Source organism: Columba livia, chromosome 1, assembly GCF_036013475.1.
Source record: "Columba livia isolate bColLiv1 breed racing homer chromosome 1, bColLiv1.pat.W.v2, whole genome shotgun sequence".
Taxonomy (NCBI): domain Eukaryota; kingdom Metazoa; phylum Chordata; class Aves; order Columbiformes; family Columbidae; genus Columba; species Columba livia.
In genome coordinates, this window is record NC_088602.1 from 72,427,823 (window position 1) to 72,450,546 (window position 22,724).

A 22,724-nucleotide genomic window follows, 5' to 3' on the forward strand; every position below is an offset into this window, starting at 1 on the left:
AGCTCTAGTGACTTCCCTGGGACTCTTTCCCACAGCTGATGCAGAAGTTTTTTTCTTGATATTCACTCTGTATATCATTTTACATGTGATTTGATATAAGAGAAACCATTTATTAGCTTTTTGAGCTTTAAACTTTTAATTTTATTTATTCAAGGCTATAATGCAAAGACGTATCATTAAGGTGAGTTGCGATCATACACACCCCTGCATTTGTTGGAGGTATCATCCAGGGAAGAAATCCAGGGAAAGAAATGAATCCAAGTTTATCAGCATAATCTGTGTTTGGCATATGTACCTTAGATGTATCTTTCTTTAACAGAAAGTGAGGCTTACCAAGGCAATAAGAAGCATTGAAAATTAATATGTTAGCTATTATAAGCATTTTAGAATGCTTATAACTTCAAATGTTCTCAATTTTCAATATAAAAATAAGCTGCCAATTAAGTTTGGATATCCAATTTCTCACAAGCCTGAGAGGGGTCAGAGAGAAGGTATTTTGGTTTGCACCAGCCATGAAAATTGTGTGTAAAATAAATGAAGAAATGGTGCAAAGTTTTGTTGAACAGATCAGTTCTGTGGGATTAATAAAAATTAAAGCTATTACATTTTATATAATACAATGTACGCTGGAGAGTTTATGATGCACTGCCTGTGACAATACATGGAGTGTTGACAGAAAACTGACCAAGTAAATCTGCTTCAGAGCTGCTGTAGAACTGGCCTGATGTTCAGATGTGCTGAGAAGTGCATAATTCTCATTTGGCTAAACCCAGCTCTCCTCTCACTTACGTGGATTTAAACTGGGGATAACCTTCATTGCAGTCAAGTTGAGCAACACTGCAACCAAACAAAAAGGGGGTAAAAGCCTGAAATGCGTTCATTGATACGTACTTGAACAAAGTCTGAGCCATTGCAACAATGGAATTCATTTTCTGACTGCTTTAAGTTTACATTTATTTAAAACAAAAGATTTTGTCAAAAATCTGAGTTTGTGACAAGAAAGTCTGAGCTGGTGACAAAAGACCGAAGAATATATTGGCTGAAAGATCTGAGGAGTCCTATACCATCTCACCTTGTCAAATTCTCATTCTTCTTCCATATTACAGAGACTCCGATCTTGATGAAGATGATGATGTTAAACAGGTGTATGAGTGCCACTGGAAAAAGGAATGACCACAACATGGGCTTTTGCATGCAGAAATTCTGATTTTGATCCAGTGCTGCAAGCCAGCAACTTTTAATATAAGGAGACACCATTTCAAAAGTTCTGTTAGCCACATTATTCAGAATACCAAAACAAAAGAAAATTGTATTCCACTTTTCATCCTAACAGCCCCTAACAGGGCTTCCTAGGGCTTGTTATTCAATTATGCTTCTCTTTCTCTGGGGAATGCAAAGTGATTTACAAACAAACTTCACAAGGAACTGTATAGTAAGGTGCAATATAACTAACAAGGTATCTGGCCACCAAATGCAAATTCATCTTTAGAGTATATATAGAGCTAAGGAGTAATAGGATAGACCTAAGGGACAAAGGTTGAAAGAAAAACAGAGGCAACTTCAGGAGGACAGGGTTATCCTGCAACAGTCTTCTTTTTTTTTTGTTGCCAAATAATCTCCAGTTAGAAGTCAACACTCTCTAAATTAGTATTATGAGGTGGTCACCATGTGGAAGGGGGTTTGTGCTTACATTTCTGAAAGAAGTCTACCTGTGTTCTTTATCGTCCAGTCTCACCAGGGTACACGGTAAGCCTGATAGCCTGCTTTGGCATGTGGGCAATTAAATGAGTGCTGACACCAAAACCACAGGATAAGTAGGGATATAGTTATGTTGGCCAAAAAGATTTTAAATAAATGAGAGGATTAAGTTTAGGTACTTAAATGTGGTTATGCACTTAAATGAAGGTCTTGAATTTCTGTTAGGCTAAGAGTGTCTACAGATTCCATTTCAAGTCACAAGGGATCCTGCAGGAGGATTCCAGGCAGATGTGGATCTAGTACCCTACATCCTTACTGAGGAGAAACTGCAATTTCTTATAGTGAATGTTAAGCTTGAGTGAAGAGTTTTGTTTTGTTTCAAGTACTTAAATATGCAGAATAGTATATTGACAAAAAAATAGGATTATGTTAATCGTAAGCCATCAAAAAAGGTGTGGGACTGCAAGTATTGTAATAATACATGAACTTACAATTCTTCCTGTCAGTAGTTCAAAGCTTTTCCTTCTCTGTAAGTAGCTCCAAGTGTTATTGCAACTGCTACAGTAGGGATTCCTCATTAATAGGAGAGACACTGTCAATTTATTGTTCAGTTGCATAACTTCCACATAAATACCTTCTTGCCTCCTAAAACCCACAGATTTTAAGAGTCAGTTTCATCTGCCTTGCTCTAAACTAAGTGGGTTTTCTACAGCCTAGAGGAAAATGCAGAACTGAGGCTTGTGAGCACTTGTTTTTCTGAAGAACAGCTCATGTCCATGACTTGCTGATTTCTGCCGTTGAAGAGCTCCAACACAGCTTCCAGAGACAACCCCAATGATGAAAGAGCAAACTCCCTCCTGTGCTGTAGTTGACTCTCTCATCACAGCTGTGCAATACTACCCTCTTGTTAGTGGTGAGAAACTAATTTAAGAAAATTCTGCACCAGGCACCATTACATTTCATACCAGCTTGGCACAGAAGGTAACTTTTGCCCTCCGAGAAGTATGGCAGTGTGGGTCTACCTCCTCCGTGCCTTCACTTCATGTCCTGTCTTCCATGTCTCCTGCCTACCTGTTAGCTAAGCAGCAGTTCTCACAGGAAGGAGCCTCCTGCACAAGTTTTTATCTGGGAAATAAACATCCTTCTTAAAGTCTGTTCCTTCTTCAGCCCTAATAGAGATCTTCCAGACTGTCAACTATTTGCTATGCTCTCAAAGTAGAACTGAAAACAGCGAGTCAGAATCACACTGTTTTGGACACGTGTAACTAGTCACAAGACGCAGTGAAAAACTTAATGCTGTTCTAATGAAAATATACATGGAGCACTAATGAAAATATACATGGAGCACAGTGATGCATAGCCAGACAGCTTTTGTTCAACATTTTCTAGCTTGCACATACAGTCCAAATTCTAAAAGTTTTAGAATTGCCTCTTCTTCCACCCAAATGCAAAACATAATAATGAAACAGTCAGGATCTAAAACTAATGGGTAGATGCCATCAGAAACAACACATCACACAGGCTGAATATACAGCGTGGAAAAGGCAGGTATTCCTGTGCACTGTATTAGAAGAATTTTTTGATGGAGGCTGACATTTTTACTTTTCGTAGTGGGCAACTGTCTGCATTCTTCAGTCCTTCAAGTAGTTCGTTTTCACTAATAAATAATATGTAACAAATAATGTCAGTCCCTCTTTGCTTTTAGATGTATGCAAGGCTCTGGCTGAGGTCATGAGAAATCTCAGAGATATCTAAATGAAGAATTTGACTCTGTATATGCAATCACTTTATCTGAAAGATCTTTTTTACTTAGTTGACAGAAACAGATTGTTGAATGTCATGATTACTGTGAAAGTTTCTCCCGCGCACAACAGGCCTGCATTCCCAGTGAACAAGCTATCAGTTTTGGTGCCAAATCAGGACAACAAAAACAAGCTCAGTTTATACCAGTAGTGTGAGTGGTAACAGGAGACTATTTATTAAATCACATTGCGCTGAAACAGAGAGCCACTGATTATAATCGCTCTCTACTGCTCTCCTCTTATCTTTACAACTCTCCCTGAATGTACCATGTACTGAGACTTTGGTAAGAGTAGCCATATGTACAATTTTAAATCTTACCCCATCCAATTACTGACATGGTTATGAGGCAGTGTCCAGGCAGGGGCTTCATGGCTCTAAGCAACAGTAGGTACAACTGTGCACAATTGAGTGCTGTCCACAGAAATGTCACCAACAAAAAATAGGGCAGTAGGACATCCATGGCCGTACACCAGAGGTCTGCAGGAGGATCTACTATGTCAGATGTGACTAAAGTGTTACCGGCGGTACTGTAAGTTGTTGCTGGTAGTAGCTGGTGGTATTCCTGCTGTGATTCCTGGTGTTTTAGTTTTCAGTTCCATAGATGAAGATGATGTTAAAAATGAACAGAGACAAACACAGACTCACTAACATCCACGTTACAGATGACTTCTGAGTTTTCCTATTGGTAGAAGCACATTTAGGAGGAAAAAGTAGAACAAAATAAGAAAAGTTGTAAAATATTTCCTCATTTCCATTGGTATTGAAAGCAAGCTAGAGTGTGCAGTCTCCAATACAGAGAGAAAACAAAGCAATAACGTGTTTGCAGAATTCTGCACTGTCATTACTGTCAGATAACTTGCCAAATCCATCATTTTTTTCTAATTTCAACTAGACCAGAGAATACCTGGCATTTTTTAGGACTGCTTTTTTTTCAAATAGGAGCTGGGATGCATTGTCTTTTTTGCCACTCCACTCTTTTTGGAATCTATTACTTCAGTGTTAAGACGCGAAATAGCATAAGACAAGTACTTCTAAACACTCTTTACAAGAGAATAATAAGTCTCCACTTCCAAATGCTGTTTCATAAATGTATTTAGAAGGCATTGTCTGGAAGCTCCTGCAATATTAAATACATTGACCTTGATGGAATCACTCTAAATCTACATTAGTGCAAACAGGATTAGAGACATGCATTTATCTACATTAACTAAAACTCTGTTAGCATGACTTTGCTTCTTGTTCAAGGGAGCATCACATGACACCATTAATCACAGGCACATCCACCAAGGAAGTTTGCTGTAACTGTGTTTGAATTAAGTCACTCACAATAAAACTATAGCACAAGCAGTGTACATAACCTACATCGCTGTATAATCACGGTGCTCTGAAATCACCTCTTCTCTACAGATATTTTGTAAACAGAAGGCAGTATAGAAAATATCAAATAGGCAACAGAAAGCAGTGTGACACTTAAATAATATAGCAAGAAGAGAACCTGAGGAACGACATATGGCTACATGAATGCTAAAAGTCTAAGTGACAAGACAGTGGGCTAAAAAGACTAGCCTTAAATGAAGACACCAATATAACAGACATACTGGTAACTGACTGGAAGGAAAATAACTGATTAGTCATCATAACACCAGGGTACAGGGAATACAGGAAAATAAATAGGTCATGCTGGTGGTGGAATGTTGTCAAACATTTTTAAAACCTAGTATTGAGTGAGAGTAATGAACTAAACACCTCGACATTTAGTATGGACCAGTCTAGCAATAATAGAGCACTGGGTCTGTGTTGTCAGCTATCTGGACAGGGTAGTAACAAAATATGTCAGCGAGGCAGCGCGGGACATGAAATACAACAGAAATGGCAGACCACCCTTACCCCAGGTAGTTGGGACAAATGTTGCTCTGGGACATCTCTCAGTGGTTTGACACAGTGTTGGCAGCCCATGGTAAAAGGATCGACCTTTGACTTGGTCCTCAGTAGCACACAGTGCCTGCTTCGTTATCTTATAGCTGGTGAGCTGCCCTGTCAAAGCGATGTAAAGATTTTTCTTGTCAGCAGCCATGCCCCATGTTTCCTATGAAAATCTTGGCCTTTTACCCTAGTGGGCTCTTCCATACTCTAAGTCATTTATTTTCAAAGCTCACATTTTTGAAGGTGGATTTATTGAATATTAATTAACATTTAATTGAATGTATCCCTCACATGAAAAGGTTAGCATTAACAGAAATGTTTAAGTTTCATCTAGGTGAGCGGTATGACTGGCTACCTCATGTCTTCAACCAGCAAACCACACTTGCTTCCCAAGCTATGGTACCTGATTAGCACCTTTTTTTGTGTGTGTGTTATTTGCTGATCAATAATATTGCAACATATTCTAAACTGGCTACTCTCTTTGTTTTCCTCAAACTATATATAGAGCAAAACTTCATAACTTAACATAATATACTTGTGGTTTTACTCTTACCTAGTGAATATTTGAAACAAAATTGTAATGACCGGACCAGCCATGGACAATCCAACACCAATGTAAGAAATCTACTCCAAGGGTTTTGCATATTTATGTTTGATCTGAAAGGCCTAGAAAACAAATTGTTTCAGTTACAAGAAGAGATAAATTTATTTCTCAAATACGTGTTTCTAGTTGCACGTTGGGAAAAAAAAAATAGTAAAGTTATGACTATTGCTAGCCAGTAGCAAAGTTTTCAGATCACACAAAATTATTCTGGACCTCAAAACCAGAGAAGTTTGTGAAGAACTCCAAAAATAGGCTTAACAATGTAAATAAAATATTTAGTGAAATAGCAGATTAAATTATTCATAGAAAAATGCAAGGTGAGGAAAAAGTAGCTTTAACTTTTTGTACTGATGTACATTCTGAATTTTGGCTTTGAGGCTAAAGTCTAAGCTTAGATGTTACGAAGAATTACAAATCAAAACCAATCTTTCTTTATATAGTGACAATTAAGCAGCAAGTAAATATAAATGTATTCAGTGAACCAGAAAATATTACAAATGTAGAAATGCTGTTCTATGAAGATGGAGTAAAAAGAAATTGTGCAATCCTAGTACTGCAGAAGTCAGTGACCACGGATATGTGATTTTACCCAGGGAATGTTTTGTTTGTAGAAGCTGAAACAAATACTGAAAGAATAACAAATGTCAGAGACAGTTCTCATTAGTACAAGAGGGCAATATATAAAACTTAATGGCAGCAGGCTTTATCTTTACAGAATGATGACTTTTTATAAGTGTATACACAAAGGAAGTAGTTAAAGCTTAGTACTTTTGAGTTATTTACCCAGCAGAAGGCAGTGCCACAACTAGCCCATATCCCAAGCTACTCTACCGTTTGTCTTGGGCCACTTTAGGCTTTAGACTCACTCATTCAACACCCAGCTGCAACAATGGAGATGCAAAGCTGGAGGCCACCACAGCTGAGCAATGGGAACGAATTGCACCAGCCCTGCCCTGCTACTGGGGTGCACAGGCAGGGGAGCACAGCCACAACTGGTGCCAGAGGAGGACAGGACTCACTGATATGTTTGTATTTCCAGCAACCTGACAACAACTCACCTGTCCCAATTTGCCAGCTCTGCCATGCGTCAGAAACAAGTACATGGTGACATCTTAAACTCCTGTGCCTTGTAGCTCAGCGTGCCTACGTCCTTACACTGGCATGCTGGTCATACAGTTGAAAACAACCAAACTGATGAAAGAAAAAGCAAAAAGACAAAAACAAATACCACCTTCTCATTCAAGAAAGGACAACACCCTACCATGAGGACAGCAAAATTAGTCGTGTGATGACACCTGCATCTCGCAAACTGGTCTCTTTCTTTTGCACAGCCAGCGGTGCTCCAGTCGTTGACAGTGTAGTCTCAGAAGACACAGGCATGGTCATGCAGCTGCAGTTTGGATGTGTTGCACTATGGATTGCTACGGCAAGGAGAAAAAGTGGCTACAGAAACAGATATAGATATGCACCAGCAAATGGCACGTACTGTCAATTACCCTCTAAAAGGGGAACTGGTGGCTACTAAGGGATTTACAGGGTTTCCTATAAACTTTGTGAATAATATCAATAACAGCATAATTTGGCATTTCAAACTTACTTTCTGAGCCTTTCTCTGTCAAGATTGCTCATGAAACTACTAATTTCTGTGAATTATTCAAGTAATTACAGTTCAGATGCACATCGACTAGGCACTAGAAAAACTGCTAAATGAATTCTGCATAAGCCAAACAACAGCTTTTATATTTCTGCATAAGCCAAACAACAGCTTTTATGTATCAGTAGAATTAAATTGCTGCCAACCAGAGCTGTAGCCTCACTGTAACATGAAGCAAACAATGCTAAATGCTGCAAACCATGCCCTCCCCTTCTGCAGCACAGTGGTGCTTGTGCAGTCCTATGTCAAACTGCATGCAGTCATTGTGTGACAACATACTTCTGCAGGGTACTGCAATTAGAACTGCTTTTTCATAAGCCACCAGCAGCTTGAAGTGCAAATAAGTAGTGAAAGCAACTACTCACAGTACTAGGTAGTTCAATTAAAATAAGGAATAAAAGTAGGAGCAAAACAAAAAAATCAATTACAAGTTTGTTTCAGTTATTTCCTTAAAAATTACACGTTTCCGAGATCACATAACTGTATGGATCTATGATGATGACTACTGATCTATCATATGTGTGCAGCCAACTACTGTTTTCTGGAGAGACTATGCTAAACATGAGCACATTTTGTCTAAAAAATCAGTTATTTGGGCAAATAGGCACTCGCATAGGGCATTTCCTGCAAGAAAGCAGTAACATCTGAAATCAGTTCCTGGGAGAGGAAGTCCAAACAAAACACACAATGATTTTAACTGGAAGCAGGAGTTAAAATATAGTATGACAAATGAACACTCCTCACATTGGTAGGTGTATTGTTCTGTGCCATTTATGTTGACTTTTTTTTTCAAAAATTTTGATAGTCTTCTGGAAAGAAAGATTGTCCTCCAGGAACCTGGGTTTTTTTTATTCTTGTATTAGGACTAATCTGCCCTAGGACAAATCCGCTCTGATATCTCTGTAACTTTTTATGGAATATCATTTTGCTTGCAAATATCCTAGTTTAGCAGTAAGAAGACAGTAACATCAGGTGTTAAATACCAAAGTTGAAAAATGTTTTCTATGCCTTGTTGTCAAGATACCATTCATTTATGTGACCTATACATTCCACAAACTCGCTCAACTACTGATTGCCAGAGATCAAGAAAGTATGCAAAAAAACCCTTCACGCATGAGTCTCTTTCCCTAAGTCCTGAAGACAAGTAGTAGGGCAAGGGCTGCCCCTGGTTCAAGCTGAACGCAGCATTTCTTGCAAAGGATTACCTTGGGACTGAAGGCTATTTCAACACCAATGGTTCTTCCACCATCAGTGTTGCCTGAGAAAATTTGTTTAGAGAAACCACTGTGACTCTCATAAATCCTTGACTGAAAGAGTTTGTCATTTTGATACATGACAAAGCCAACTTTTCCATTGTCTGATGAACCTTTACAAGGCAAGCAGGAAAGGAGGTATGGATAGCAGATATCAGAGAAGCTGGTGACTTTGAAGAAGCCCACGCTATGCTGTTTCACATATTCAATATTTACAGCAGGTTTTTGTTTAGAAATTTATTTAGAATCCATTTTAAGACAACTGCATTCAATCTAGCTCTCTTGAAGGAAGTGTTATGATAAAGACATTATGATAAAGTCTTTAATTACATGATCACACTTTTTTTCCACAGGATTGTTGACTGAAACGGTGAACAGAAAGAACAGTGACCAGTTAATGAGCTGTCAGTGGGCTTTTTTTATTGTCATTTCTGGGTATGTGTGACTACCTGTTTTATCTGTTCAAGTCTTCTCTAACCCTGGTGAGAGGACTGAATTATTCCTTTCCCCGTGGGCTTGTATATGAACGATGTTCAGCATTATGATGTCTGAGCTCCAAAAATTTCACCTTCATAATATTCTTGTGCTGTGATGTCTTAGTATTACTGCCACTATACAGAGAGCCTGAGGACAAATCTGCTGGTTTCACATGCCCAGTCTGAAACTCTTGTGAGTTTCAGCACATCAGAGAAATGCACACGTTCAAAGCTCAGCTGCCCCACACCCACCAGCTTCTGAAGCAAATGAAGCAGAGGAACTATGAGCTATTTTTCTGTTTTTCCTGGGTAACACCAATTTATCCTCTGAGCACCAGAGAGTCTAAGTAATGGACATCTGGAAAAATGTGACCATGCCATTAAAGCATATCCCAATATGTACGTATGAGGATGTGTACATCCTGGCTGCCACCTGATGTTGGCAGTAATTTTAGTTGAAACAGTTGATGTCTTTGGATTTCAGGCAAGTTCCTTGTGTACTAACTCTGGATCTTGGTGTCTGTAGAGGTATGGTCAAAGATTCATTATGTTCTCAATTTTAGAAAACAAAACAAATTAAAAAGTCCCAAATGCCACAAGCATTCTGGCCATTACATGTACATGCACATTAATCAATAAATAAGATTATTCAGCTCATTTGACATGTCCATTTCTTGTACCACCATATGGCATCAGCATGCATAAAAAACAATATGTGATCGTTTAAATTGGCTAATGTTTTGGTTTTTTTTTTTTTTTCCAAAAGAGATTTTCAGTGAATAGTCATTCAAATTTTTCACAGGCACAGAGAAGGAAAAAGAACTTACTGTTATTTATAATGTTGACCAGTATCTGAACTTCAGTACTAAGGTCATCAATAAGGCCAGGGGCATTTTCCTGTGTGTTTAGTTTTGTTGACTGATAATGTCCCAGTGCTGTATCTGCAAATATTAGCAGTGGATGCATTAGGATCTATGGTACATACCTCTTTGTCCAGGTAAATCCAACAACACACACACAGTTACGTCTTTGTGCTGAAAATAGCATCGTAGAAGAGCTTAATTTGAGTGGAGCAGACTGGATTGCAATGTTGTGCTGCGAGATGTTGCCAGTCAAGGAAAAACCCTCCATTGTTTTGGTGAGGCCACGTTGAAACAATGAGTGGGATAAAAGTTGCCATTATTTGTTAATATACAGCTACAGGTTCAGTTTTTGAGCTGCCTCTCTGATCTGGTTCTCCAGAGGGAACTGCTCCTCATTCCTTATCCTCATCCTTTCTTCAAAGCAGAAAAATCTAACCCAAATTGTTTATGTTGATATAAATGTACTGAATCAATTAAATTGCATATTGGAGTTGAACACTAAAATGTTTTGACTTGTCCAGAAACCACTTTCATGCTGAAACAGAAGGGAAAATGCAGTTTACTACACCTACAAAAAAAAATGGCAAAAGCTAAAGTTTCCTTGTCGTAGCATTGACAAGATTATTGTGGTTGAGTTCTGTTTCATTGGCATCCAAAAGCTGACTCAGTGTAGCCGTTACTGCCACAGACACCTGAGACAACCAGATAAAAAGGCAATATTCAAAGGCAATTGAAATAAACCACCCCATGTGCTACATAGTGAATGGGCAAAGTGAGAACACTTAATAAGCATTGCTTGAAACTACACACAGCAGAGTAAACAAAGTACAGGTTGCCATTTGAGAGAACACAAGCTTTACACCAATGGTTTCATAAATACCAGACTTTTATCAATGGAGACAGTAAGGATTACATTATTGACTTAAACAACAAATTATTATTGTATGAGAATTTCAGATATATGCAAGCCTAAACAACTGATAAGAGACAAATAACACTCAGCTCTGAGAAATGACTTCCACAAATACTTCCACAAGTATCCACTCAAGGCTACTTAAATAACTCTGCTAAATTGCAAAATGAATGCAATTGGTTGTGTTGTTATGTACAGTTAAGAGGAAGGAGAGTGTTCCTTCTGCTACTAGAGGGAGGACAGAGTTGATATCCCAAATATTAAGCCGCAAAAGTCTTATTTTAATCTTAATAAGTCTCATCTGAGACTCTTCTGGAACATTTGGCTTTTTCGGAATCTGCACTGCAATGTTTGCAGCAGCAGAGATGTTCTGTGTGGTCAGCTGGTCTGGCACAGAGGTGAGGATTTGCATGTTACTTACAATGGCTGAAAAATTGCTGGAGTCTGCAGTTTCAACCTGTTTGGAAATGCCATTCAACAGAAAGAAAATGAGACATGGAAAAGGAGTAACCACTTTTATAGCATTCTCACATAAAATCAAAATATACAAGTAACTGCTGGTCTAAATTGTTTCTCTTCACGGCAAGTATGCATAGTTTGCAAATTCTCCCCAGGGGATGATTTAATGGACTCAGGGAGTAGGCTGGGTTGGAAGGGAGCCCTGGAGGTCCTCTAGTCCAGCAGAGACAGCTGAGGTCAGGCTGCTAGGGGCCTCACTTTGCATATCCACAACCTCCTTCAGAAACCTGCTTGTGCTTGACCAGCATCAAGGGGGGAAAAAATGTCTTATCTAATTGGAATTTCCCTTGTTGCCACTCATTCTAAAACTGTGCACCTTGCAGAAGAGCCTGGCCCCATTATTCTCCACACCTTATCATAAGGTAGTTGTAGACAGCAGCAGGACCTTCCCTTTGTCAGGAGGTCATCGAGCTTCTGAGTCTATAAGCTTCCGTACATCTTTCTCCACTCCTTAAATAATCAGAACAGGATTTTTTTAAAAGCCATCAGAGGAACTTCAGAAATATCTTACAGAATAATCATGCTTCTCAACACAGTGTTCACAATGTGCACCAAGAACTTTATCCTCATTTCAGTACATTGTATATAGTGTCAGCTTGGAATAAATATAGAAAAAAAAAAAAAAGCACACAAAAAAATATTCTGGTGCTGATGGTACTAATAAGAAGTGCTACAAGCACTGGCTGGGTCCAGTTTGAGTCAGTTAGTATTTAATGGGTAAAGCGTAAATGTCTATAGTATCTTAAGAGTCTAAATACAAAAAAAAAAGATGAGACATTAGCTGTACGTTATATGAAGGTATACATAGGGAACAATAAAACTTAAAGAGAATAAAAATCTGCTAATCATCAGGAGAATTTCCTTTGTAGACTATGGAGACCAGCTAAACAGTGCTAAACAGTGTATGGAGTCATCCCTTTTTTAATTCAGGCAATGAACAGCTTAAATGAAGAGCTTCAAGAACTGATTTTTTCTCAAATTCTTTACGTTGTGAAGCTATCAAAATCAAGATTAATTCAATCATGCAAGTGTTTATAAAGCTCGGAATGGCAGGGAAGAAAGGTGAATGTGTTGCATAAGGAGGAAGGAAATTTGCACTTCTAATTACTGGAGATTATATTACTTTACTTGAAAACATCTGCATACACACTATCAACATCGTGAACACCTATTTTCACAATATTTTCACAATATTTTCACAATATTTTCACAATATTTTCACTTCTGAATTACAGCATTACTTTGTATTCGAAGCAAATATTTGTATTTAAAAGGAATAAAATCCTTTTAAACCTGGGCTGTGGATCACTAGCATGAGCACCTCCTCCTCCTCCTCCTCCTCCCATTTCCCAGCCGTCACCTTTGCACCCGGAGCTGCCCTGGGCTGACTACTAGATGGCAGCACAACATCACAGCTCGTGATAAAACCCCAGATTACTAATGACAACAGAATAGTCTAATGTTGTGCTACCTTAAGTTTTATCTTATCGGCATTAGAAATAGCTACTGCTAATATTGTATATTACGTTAGAGAAAATTTGACAGTTGAACCATTCAGTGAAGGTTATGTACTGGGAAAATAGAATATTGAGCTCAAGTGTTTCCCATCAAAGGATCCAGGCAGGTTAAGCCTTGGGTTGAAGGTACCATAGTCAAGCAAAAGTGCATGAAAAAGGGACTTCTGTTATTTAAAGGGACTTTACCTGGTTTCTTTTTTTCTTTTTTTTTTTAGGTGGGACTAGTGATAAGAAAACAAAATGCAAAGCAGAAGAGGAGAAAAAGTCACTCTCTGTAATGTGCTTAGTCATGTTCAGCTCTCTGTGTTTTGTAGATATGGCAGAGCTAATCCTTAAAGCAAGGCTTAGAGGTGTATGGATTTTATCAGGAAGAGTCTGTTATTCATACAAGAGAGTTTGAATTTGAATTTTTGAGAGGCCGAAAGTGTTATGTCCGTGTTCAGCTGATCAGAGGACTGAATGGAAAGGCTTCAATATTAATCCTTCCCAATGTGTCAGTGTCAGAATCACTTAATTCCCTCATGCCAGTCTTCTCCAAATCCCTCTGCTTTCTCATCAGTTTGGTATCTTGAGTCAGCACCGTCTCCATTCAGAGGTATTTACTGGAAACTGGGAACCTGACTGAGGAAACTGCAGGCCAATTAAGAAATATGAAATGGAAAGCTCATTCAGGCAAACCCAAGCAAAACTGGAAATTCAGGCCATTTGCAAAGCAGGCACATGCCAAGAATGCCACTGAAAAAGGCTTCAGTTGGTTGTTTTGCTTTCTGCAATGTTTTAAGAAATGTAACACGTGTGTTTCCTGCCTTAATTTCCTATAGCCTTTTTTTCCTTGGGATGATGCAGAACCTCAGACACTGTTTAAATAGTAATTCAAGACTACCTGTGATCCTAGGGAGTCCAGATTTTCATTACAATTCAGAATTTTGTGGGGCTCTAAAGTAGGAATTCTCCCTTCTCTGGAGCACATCCTGATTGCTATTGAAGTGTTAACTGTAATTTTGTAAAAGCACAAAGGCACGCAATTAGTACAGAAGCACTCACTCACATGCACGTGATCTCATTGGGAATTACAACTGTATTGTGAGGGTAACACCCTATCCAGCGTTATTTTCTGTTTGCATATAAAATACAGGGTGCTTCAAAAAGATGGACCCAGTTTGAAACCACTATATCTTTGAAATTAGGTCCATCTTTTTGAAACACTCTGTCTTTCAGGGTTACAAGTGACCATCAGTTATTTAACTAGTTATTGTTGGGTTTAGAGTATGTATTTTATACTCATATACACAATCTTGTCAGAGTGACTGACATTATTCATACCAAATTCAGACAGGCTGAATCTCGCAAGAGCTGCAGAAACACATCTTTTAAACGGGAGACACAAGCATCAACAGTGAGCTATCAGAAAGACTTCTTATCATGTCCTGAAAAAACATAGTTTGTGTCGTGAAAGAAATGCAAAGGGCATGTGGAGCAGCCATGCAATGCTTACTCCTCTACAAGGTCTCTGAAAGCTGAGAGACTTCATGGAACCACAGTTGGTGGGAAGCATCCTAAATCCTAATGCTAAAGAGGAGAACAAAAACAGATTATTTTTCTGTCAAAAGACTGTACAGGAGGAGTACATATTACCTGACTCTCAGCCCAGTCTCACACAGGCACAGATACCACTCAGCATGCATACCTTAAATTCTCTGCATTTGAGGTAGAAATCTGTGTGGAAAGGCTTGTGTTCCTGCTGCCTGAGCTATGCTGTTCTGGCTCCAAACACCAACCTCTCATCTGCTCTAATAATCCAACATCTCTCACAAACCTTACATTCACTTTTGGGAAGCAGAAGTAAAAGGAAAGAAACCCATACCGTTCACAGTATCAGGTTCACATTTTTCTTTGGGGTTGCCATATTTACCCACTATGATTCATTCAAAAGCAAGGTTTTTTATAATGCTTTCAGAAATTGTCACTATGCAAGTACTGGCTTCACAGAAGTTAACTACACAGAAGAAAAGAAAAGAAAACAAACTACCAAACAAAAAAACCTCACAAACAAACAAACAAACAGAAATCCAGATCAAATATTTTTAATACAAGGACTAACGTTCTAAAATAAAATAGTACCGAGACACTGAATCTTTTGCCCTAAAGAAAATAAAAGCAGCTGGGTAAATCTTGTATAAGCCTAAGCTGCTGAGCTGCTCATACTTTTTGCCGTATCTCCTGTTTTTACTGCTTTGGACCTAGAAAATTTGTAAAATATTATAAAGCTTCACTTCCAGAGTCGTTTTACCCAGGCAGAAATTAGATTGGGTAACCCAATGCCACAGAAATACAGCAGGGACAAAAATACACATTTGCTCCAAATGAGGTTTGGACAATTAATGGAGGGTGGTCCTTTGGTGACTCTGAATCATGATGGGTCAGATGCAGCTTCTGGCACAGGAAGTCACTGCCACGCTGCCTGCTGGAATGGGATGGGGTAGCCACCCTGAACCCCACAGCTTGTCTAAGCACCTGATACTATCTACTTCTAAAGGCAGGATGATCAGCTCCATGGACCCATGACCTGACCCAGTCATACCATACTAACTTACATACAAATTTACCTTGCAATGCTTCAAACACTTGGAAAACATATTGCAGAAACACAGGCAGAATTTTTTTTCCTTGGTCTTAAGGCTTGCAACATGCTGGTTTTGCTAACTTTTGCTAATCTGGACCACATTTCAGCTGACTGTGTCCCATTAGCAGTACTGAGTCAAAAAAACGTGTTTATGGTCAGGGTCTTGAAGGGGACTCAGAGGACCTGAAATGTTTCTCCTTGTTCTGGCATGGGCTTCCTTGCCAAGTCACATAACTTTCTGTGGGTCTTATTTTTTACAGGGTCTTGGTTTCCCATGACACAATTATACTTTTCTTCTATAGAAATGGTTATGAAGAAATTAGAATACATGACTCTGCAAAAATTTGGTCTGTCTTATAGCACCAAACCTAAACCTTACTTGCTAGGAGGTGATTAGCAGGGTGATATATCCCAAAAATGTGAGATGGCTGGAATCCCTGGAGGGCATCTAGGCCAAACAGAGACTCCACATCCTCACTGGGAAGCATGTACCACTGATACACTATCTTCCTAACCAAAACATTTCTTTTCATGCTCAATCTCAGCCTCTCAAACCACACTTTATGATGACTGTACCTTACTTTACCTTCTGGTGCTACTGAGAAGAGTTTGGATTCAATGATCTTTGCAACTCCCACTCAGTGAGCTGGAGGCTGCTGTCGAGCTCCGCCCTCAGCCTTCTCCTCAGCACACTGAACAAGCCCAGCTCCATCAAATGCTCCCTGTAGGCCACCTGCCCAAGGCCCCTCACTGTCCTCACAGCATCCTGATAGACCCTCTCCAGTTTCTCCAAGTCTTTCCAGTCTCGGGTGTAGGCAGCAAAACTAAGTATGGATTTCCCAGTGGTGCCTCACCAGTGCCAAGAAGAGGAGGGTAATAGTGTCCATCAGCCTGTCTCTCTCCACATAGCACAGCTGCTCTGCTTTCTTTGCGATGAACACACGCTGTTGGCTCATATTGAACTTGGCATCCACCATCATTTCGAGGTACTTTCCAGCAGGGCTACTCCACAGCCAGCAAGTTCCTGGTCTGTACCAATGTCCCTGACAATGAGATCGGCACCTGTCCTTGCTGGACAGTGCGTGGTTTCTGTTGGCATGATCCTCAGGTTTCTCAAGGGTTTTCTGCAATTAAGCTCTGCCATTTAATGTGTCAACAATACCTCCACTCTTCCTGGAGTTTAATATTGTCTGCAGATTTGTTGAATGGGCATGCTGTGCCACCCTTCAGGTCTTTGATCAAGACCTTGAACAATACCAGAATTTTTAGTGGAATTTTTCTGTCACCATTGGATCAAATCTAATTGGTTTACAAAAGCTGTCTGCCCTATATTTCCTGCTCTCTTCTGCTGACAGTAAACCGGATTACCTTCTCTGTACTCCCAACACCTGACTGCACTTCATTCCAACTTCCCCAACACCTTTAGCACTATGTTCCCACATTCTTTCTGCCCCATCATGCCTCAACTCGCCCACCTCTGTGTTCTACATCCATCTTTAGATTCCTGATACATAAAATATATATATATCTTTACCTTGTTATCTGGTGGAGAGGAGACAAATGTCATGGGCAGTTTAGAGCTCTGCATCTGAGAAGCTAGTTTGGATTGACTGGCTTTGTGGCCCACACCTCTTTAGTGCCGGGATAAGTCTCTGCCTTTTTCTCAGTGAGGTATTTACAGGGTTGGTCTTCTCTACCCAGCTAGTGATATCTGCAAATCTCATAGGATCTAAGACGTTTGAGACCCATAACTACCTGGTGAATGTCATTGAAAGTGGTCAACAAGTCAAAGTTGACAAGAAGGTGGAACAACAGACAGAAGGTCAATATTTCCCCAGGAAAACAGACTAAAATTCAGATTTTTTTAAAGGCAATTATGTGTGTTATTATTTCAAGTTAATGATGCCTGTCCAAATGTTCTTACATCATGTATTTTAATAGCTACAGTTGCTTAAATCTATTCTTTAAGGCAATTTCCAGCAAATCAAATAGAAAATGACAGAGGAGTGAACACAGGGAATAGCAGTCATCACAACAGTCTGTTTCCAGTGCTGAAATCCCAGCCATGATTATTTTATTTAGGCCAACTTCTCTGAAACATTTTGTCCAAATGTTCCAATCCACCATTCAATCTGTCATTGTCTGTTGGAAGTGCTACCCATCCTGACTTAAGGGAAATTACATTGGAGACCTGAAGTTTCCATCTACCTAGCAGTCTTCATCAAGAATCTTTTGCTGGATAAGCTGCAGGTCTTGTGATGTCCTTCTGACAAAATATGTGGGTTCACTTGACAAAGGTGCAGCTGGCACTTGATGGCATATCTGCATGTGACATTGGCCACAATGTGGTTGTTGCCTTGGAAAATGTGTCCCAGGGATCTTATCTTACCTGCTCTGTTGTTGCTGGCTCGGTGAGCTGGCACCCTCCCAGCATCAGCTGGGAGGGAGAACCTGCTCCAGTTACAGCAGTGCAGAGGTGCCGTCTTGCAGCAGAGGGGAGTGAAATGGGAGTCAATCAGGCCAGTGCTACGCAAGGCATAGGAAATTTGACTCATCCAAAGCCATTGCCAGGTACAGCACAAGCTGAGGACAGGCATTGTCCTGCAGGCTGGATGGTGTCCCTTAAATACTGGTGGAGCCAGACGTGGCAATACTGAGGTCTGAATCAGATGTTCAGATCACTGTGATCTTCAAACAGAAGAATTCAAACAAAAGCCAAATTGGCTAGAAACATGCCACAGACAGTTGAAACCTGTAATGTCTTTCCCAGATGTAGAACTCATTTGAAAGAGCAACAGAAGTGGGTGAAGGATACAGGCTCACCTAGGAAGAAGAGCCATGTCTCTGCTTGCAGTTCCAACCCTGCTGAGCAGTTCTCAGGGAGTAAGGAAGATCTGGGGTCTCCCGAAGCAGAGGGGTTCCCAGAAATGATGCCAGCTGCCCATGCTGTCTGACTTGTACTGACTTATCTCACAAAGAGATCCCACCCACTCCCCTGGGCACATGCAGGCTCCATCCTGACAGATGCCACCATTGAGGCAGAAGCATGGAGATACCACGGATTCTGTAGTGTCTGTGTAAATAAAGAATCGAGATAGATATATAGATATATAGATATATAGATATATAGATATATAGATATATAGATATATAGATATATAGATATATAGATATATAGATATATAGATATGTAGATATATAGATATGTAGATATATAGATATATATGCATAAATACACACGTAAACCTCCTTATTTGATGAAGGAAAGAAACAAACATGATTTATTTGAAGCTTCAGCTAAAAAAATACTAAACCAAAATATATATGTGACCCACAGTCTTACCCAGGTACTCAGTCACTGGTACCCTCCTTACCCCAAAAAACAATGGCACTAATGTGGGGACAAAGCTTTCAAATATTAATTTGTGTTCCCACAATGATGTAGATAGAAACAGCTCTTCACAGCTGCTGGATAAACAGGAGTGATGATATGGGAATCCAGACTTCCAAAAGCTGAAGCTGTTGAACCTGTGAGAAGTCCACATCACTTCTGCAGGATTTCATAGGAGCAAGAAGGAAAAACAGGGGCACAGTTTCCCAGCGCTGAGGGATCTGGAATGGTAACAAGGACGTGGACAGTCACACATCTGAGCATCAGACAGAAATGTGCTGATTTAAGCCAAGCATTATAGGATAAAGCAGATAAAAACCCATGCCCCAGTCTCAGCCATAGCCTCTACCCACAGTCCAGGACAGGTGCCAATTTTTATTCTGTCTTTTGGCAGTAATAGTGGGTTTTATTCAAAGTAGTTGTTGTACTGGCTGTCACAGCTTCAGGAAACAAAAGCACAGCATAACCAATAGCAGACAAATTGCAGATCTTAGAAATTTCTGAACATACTATGGTATTTGCTGTGTTTGGCAAGCTCCAAAAATGCTAAGGTTTCTTAAAAAGTCATTGGGAAATCTTTTATAGCTAGAATGCAGCAGAAATTGCAATAGGGAAGGGGTTGAAGGACCTCAGGCTCTGAGACATGAGTCCAAGACCTGAGGGATCTCCGCAGACCAAGGCTTTGTCGCAGCTAAAGTCCCTAAGTGAAGGATGGAATTGGAATCCCTTCACATATGGTTCATGGTGGAAATTGTGCCCCTGTGCACTGGGTGCAGTCTCTGCCTTGAAACTGTGCAGAAAACTGGAGTTGAGGACGACCATTTGATCTGACATTTTAGTGCCTGTTTTTTGAGACACTGACTAACAGAGTAAAGACAGAAAATTCAAAAGTAAACAGTGCTGTCAGGAACATGTGCTATTGTCTATTTCTAATGTTCTCACTGAACTAAAAAGATTGCCTAACTTCTTACTTTTTAATGGGATTCATATAACTGGAAGATTATTGCAAACTATAGGGAATGTGCCACGTGGCAGGGATAATTCTGTTCTTGGCGTGTATCACTTGGCTTTTGCTCATGTTGTTGCTATTTAACATTTGTGTTTCAGACTGTCTCAGCTACATTACAGCAGATGTCTATGATGACAGTGGAATAACATCTATGTGTCTCTCAGTAACATCTCTGCTAGCCATCAGCATTTAAAAACACATTGTCCCTCCATTGGAAATCTTACAGAATGAAAGAAAAACTCCTCCAAGCAGATGAGATTTGGGTGGCACAAGCTGTGGAGAATGGGTGGCCCATTCACTGTGGAGAATGGATATTTCTGGGTGAGCTGAGTGCCTGGCTGGGCAGCTGTTGCCCCATTGCCCAGCAATGCTAGCTCACCTGCCAGGAATATGTGTGTGTCACCATGGGGCCACGTGACAGAGGGGTGACATGGGGGCTCAGCCACTTCTTCGGGTTAGGAGCCTGGGAACCCGCAAAATACTGAGGAGCCTGCAGCACAGCTCCAAGGCTTTGTCTTGCTGGTGAACCCACGTGCCTGAAGAAGCCAGGCAGAAGGTAACACAGCAGGATTAATCTGGCCCAACAAATCCTGAAAACAGGGAGGGAGTGGCACTGGCACTGCAAATGCACCAAGGCTGGGGTGCTGCCAAGGAGCAAGGCAGGGCAGCAGCCAGGGTAGACACAGGTGGGAGCAGTGATGGTGGCACTTCTACAGCTGGACTAGGGTATCACAGGATCATAGAATTGTTTTGGTGGTTGGAAAAGACTTTTAAGATCATCAAGTCCAGCCATTGACCAAGCACTGTCAAGTTCACCTCTTAACCATGTCAGAGTCTGGCTTTGGCACTTTTGCAGGCTGCAAAAAGGCGTGTAAGGAAAAGGAAAGGTGACAAGGAGGACAGTGTTGACACTCCTTTTTCAGCATTAAAACAGAAAAGCGTGAATCTGTGGGGTAAAAAGTCCAGAATTTACCCCTGGAGGTACAGAAACACCTGCCACACCGCCCATGCAGCAAAGACCAGGTGCCATCACAAAGTATCGCACTTAACTTTGCCTTCCCCAACAACATGATACTCAAAGGATCTGTTAATGCCAGTCAAAACTGTGGCTCTATGTAGTGCTTCCTGGTAACCTTTCTTAGCCTGCTGTTCAAGGTCTCATGTACCATCGTAAAGCAATTTTTTCAGGGAAAAATCTGTATCTTTCACAAGTATGAACTCCTGAGCTAACTAACGCAGTCATGTCTACCCCGCATGCGGTAAAACTCATAAGGCTCCAGTAATTGTGGCATTGGCTTAAAATCATGGGATTCTTCTGGTTTTATTTTAAGATTCAAAAAGCATTGTCTTTTTATTTGTCTTTGGCTTTTAAGTTTTGCAAACATTGATCCTCTCAAGGATCAGACTGATTTTGACCATATATCTTTTTAAACTAAAACAAAAAGATTCTTGCCTAATACTATGTCGTCATGAACTGTTGGGGTTTTTTTAGTCAAACATCATGGGAACTGTTAATGCTAATACTTGTGTTTAAAGTTTGAATAAAGAAGAAACACTACAACTACACACAGTAAGCAATGCATCAGCTGGGCATGGAGATATTCTCCATTCCTGAAGTAGTTGCAGTTTAAATCCAGTTCCTAGCAGCTCTTTTGCCTGCGGTTTTGTAAATCCTAGGCAGAAGCAGAGCTGTACTGAGAGTTAACTCCCATTTCATCTGGGTTTATCTCCATCAGGTCAAACAAAGCTCTGGGCATGTTCTTATATTATTACTGACATATGTTTAATAATTGCTGATTACTTACATTCCATTTCTTGGGCTTGGCTATGTTCCCTCCCTCCAAACATCTGATAAATCTGTTGAAGTACCAAAATCAGCATCCTCTTCTGCATGCTAGTGTATCTCCCACTGACAAATTAAAAGCTAAGAGACTAATATCCCAGTTGAAATGAAAAGGCAAAACCAGACCTATTTAAAGAACTAATTGGAATAAACACTGTCTTTTTTATCATTGATGATCAGTGGATGGATCCCTGGCATGGGAGAATGAACAGCACCTTTCTTTGACATGGTGTTCTGCGTTAGTGAGAAAAGGAGGTTAGTTTGGGTTTTTTAATTACTGAAGCACTTCCATCTCAGTTTTAGAAAGAGAGCTCAAAAAAACCTGATGCGATATGCCAAGGATGCACAGAAAAACAGTAAAAAAAAAAGAGTTTGGGTGTCTTGGGATGTGGCCCAGTAGTGTAGCTGCTAGATACTACTGTTTCTTTGAGACCTTACAGATTATGAAGATGTTTTTTTCCTCTTATCAGTTAAAAAGATTAGTAAGATGAGGTATGGATTTAATCTCCTTTGTGGCAATCTGCAAAATATTTATAAAAATACTCATACTTGTAATAAAAAAATGGATACAGACACTCTATTGAGGAAACCACCTAAGGACATAGGAAAGACTGAGGAAATAATTAAGATTACAT

General features: G+C 39.9%; 1 protein-coding gene across 1 annotated transcript; it reads right to left on the reverse strand.

Moving 5' to 3' along the window:
• Positions 1–785: 785 nt before the first annotated feature.
• On the reverse strand, positions 786–22,139 carry ADGRG7 (adhesion G protein-coupled receptor G7). The gene is given in 16 exon segments (XM_065048714.1): positions 786–939; positions 1,073–1,234; positions 2,190–2,271; positions 3,820–4,038; positions 4,041–4,180; positions 5,978–6,090; positions 7,290–7,439; positions 8,888–9,048; positions 10,239–10,352; positions 10,437–10,556; positions 10,876–10,973; positions 11,496–11,644; positions 14,107–14,216; positions 15,088–15,219; positions 18,812–18,919; positions 22,052–22,139. Coding segments are annotated over 16 exon segments (2,100 nt in total).
• Positions 22,140–22,724: the final 585 nt, after the last annotated feature.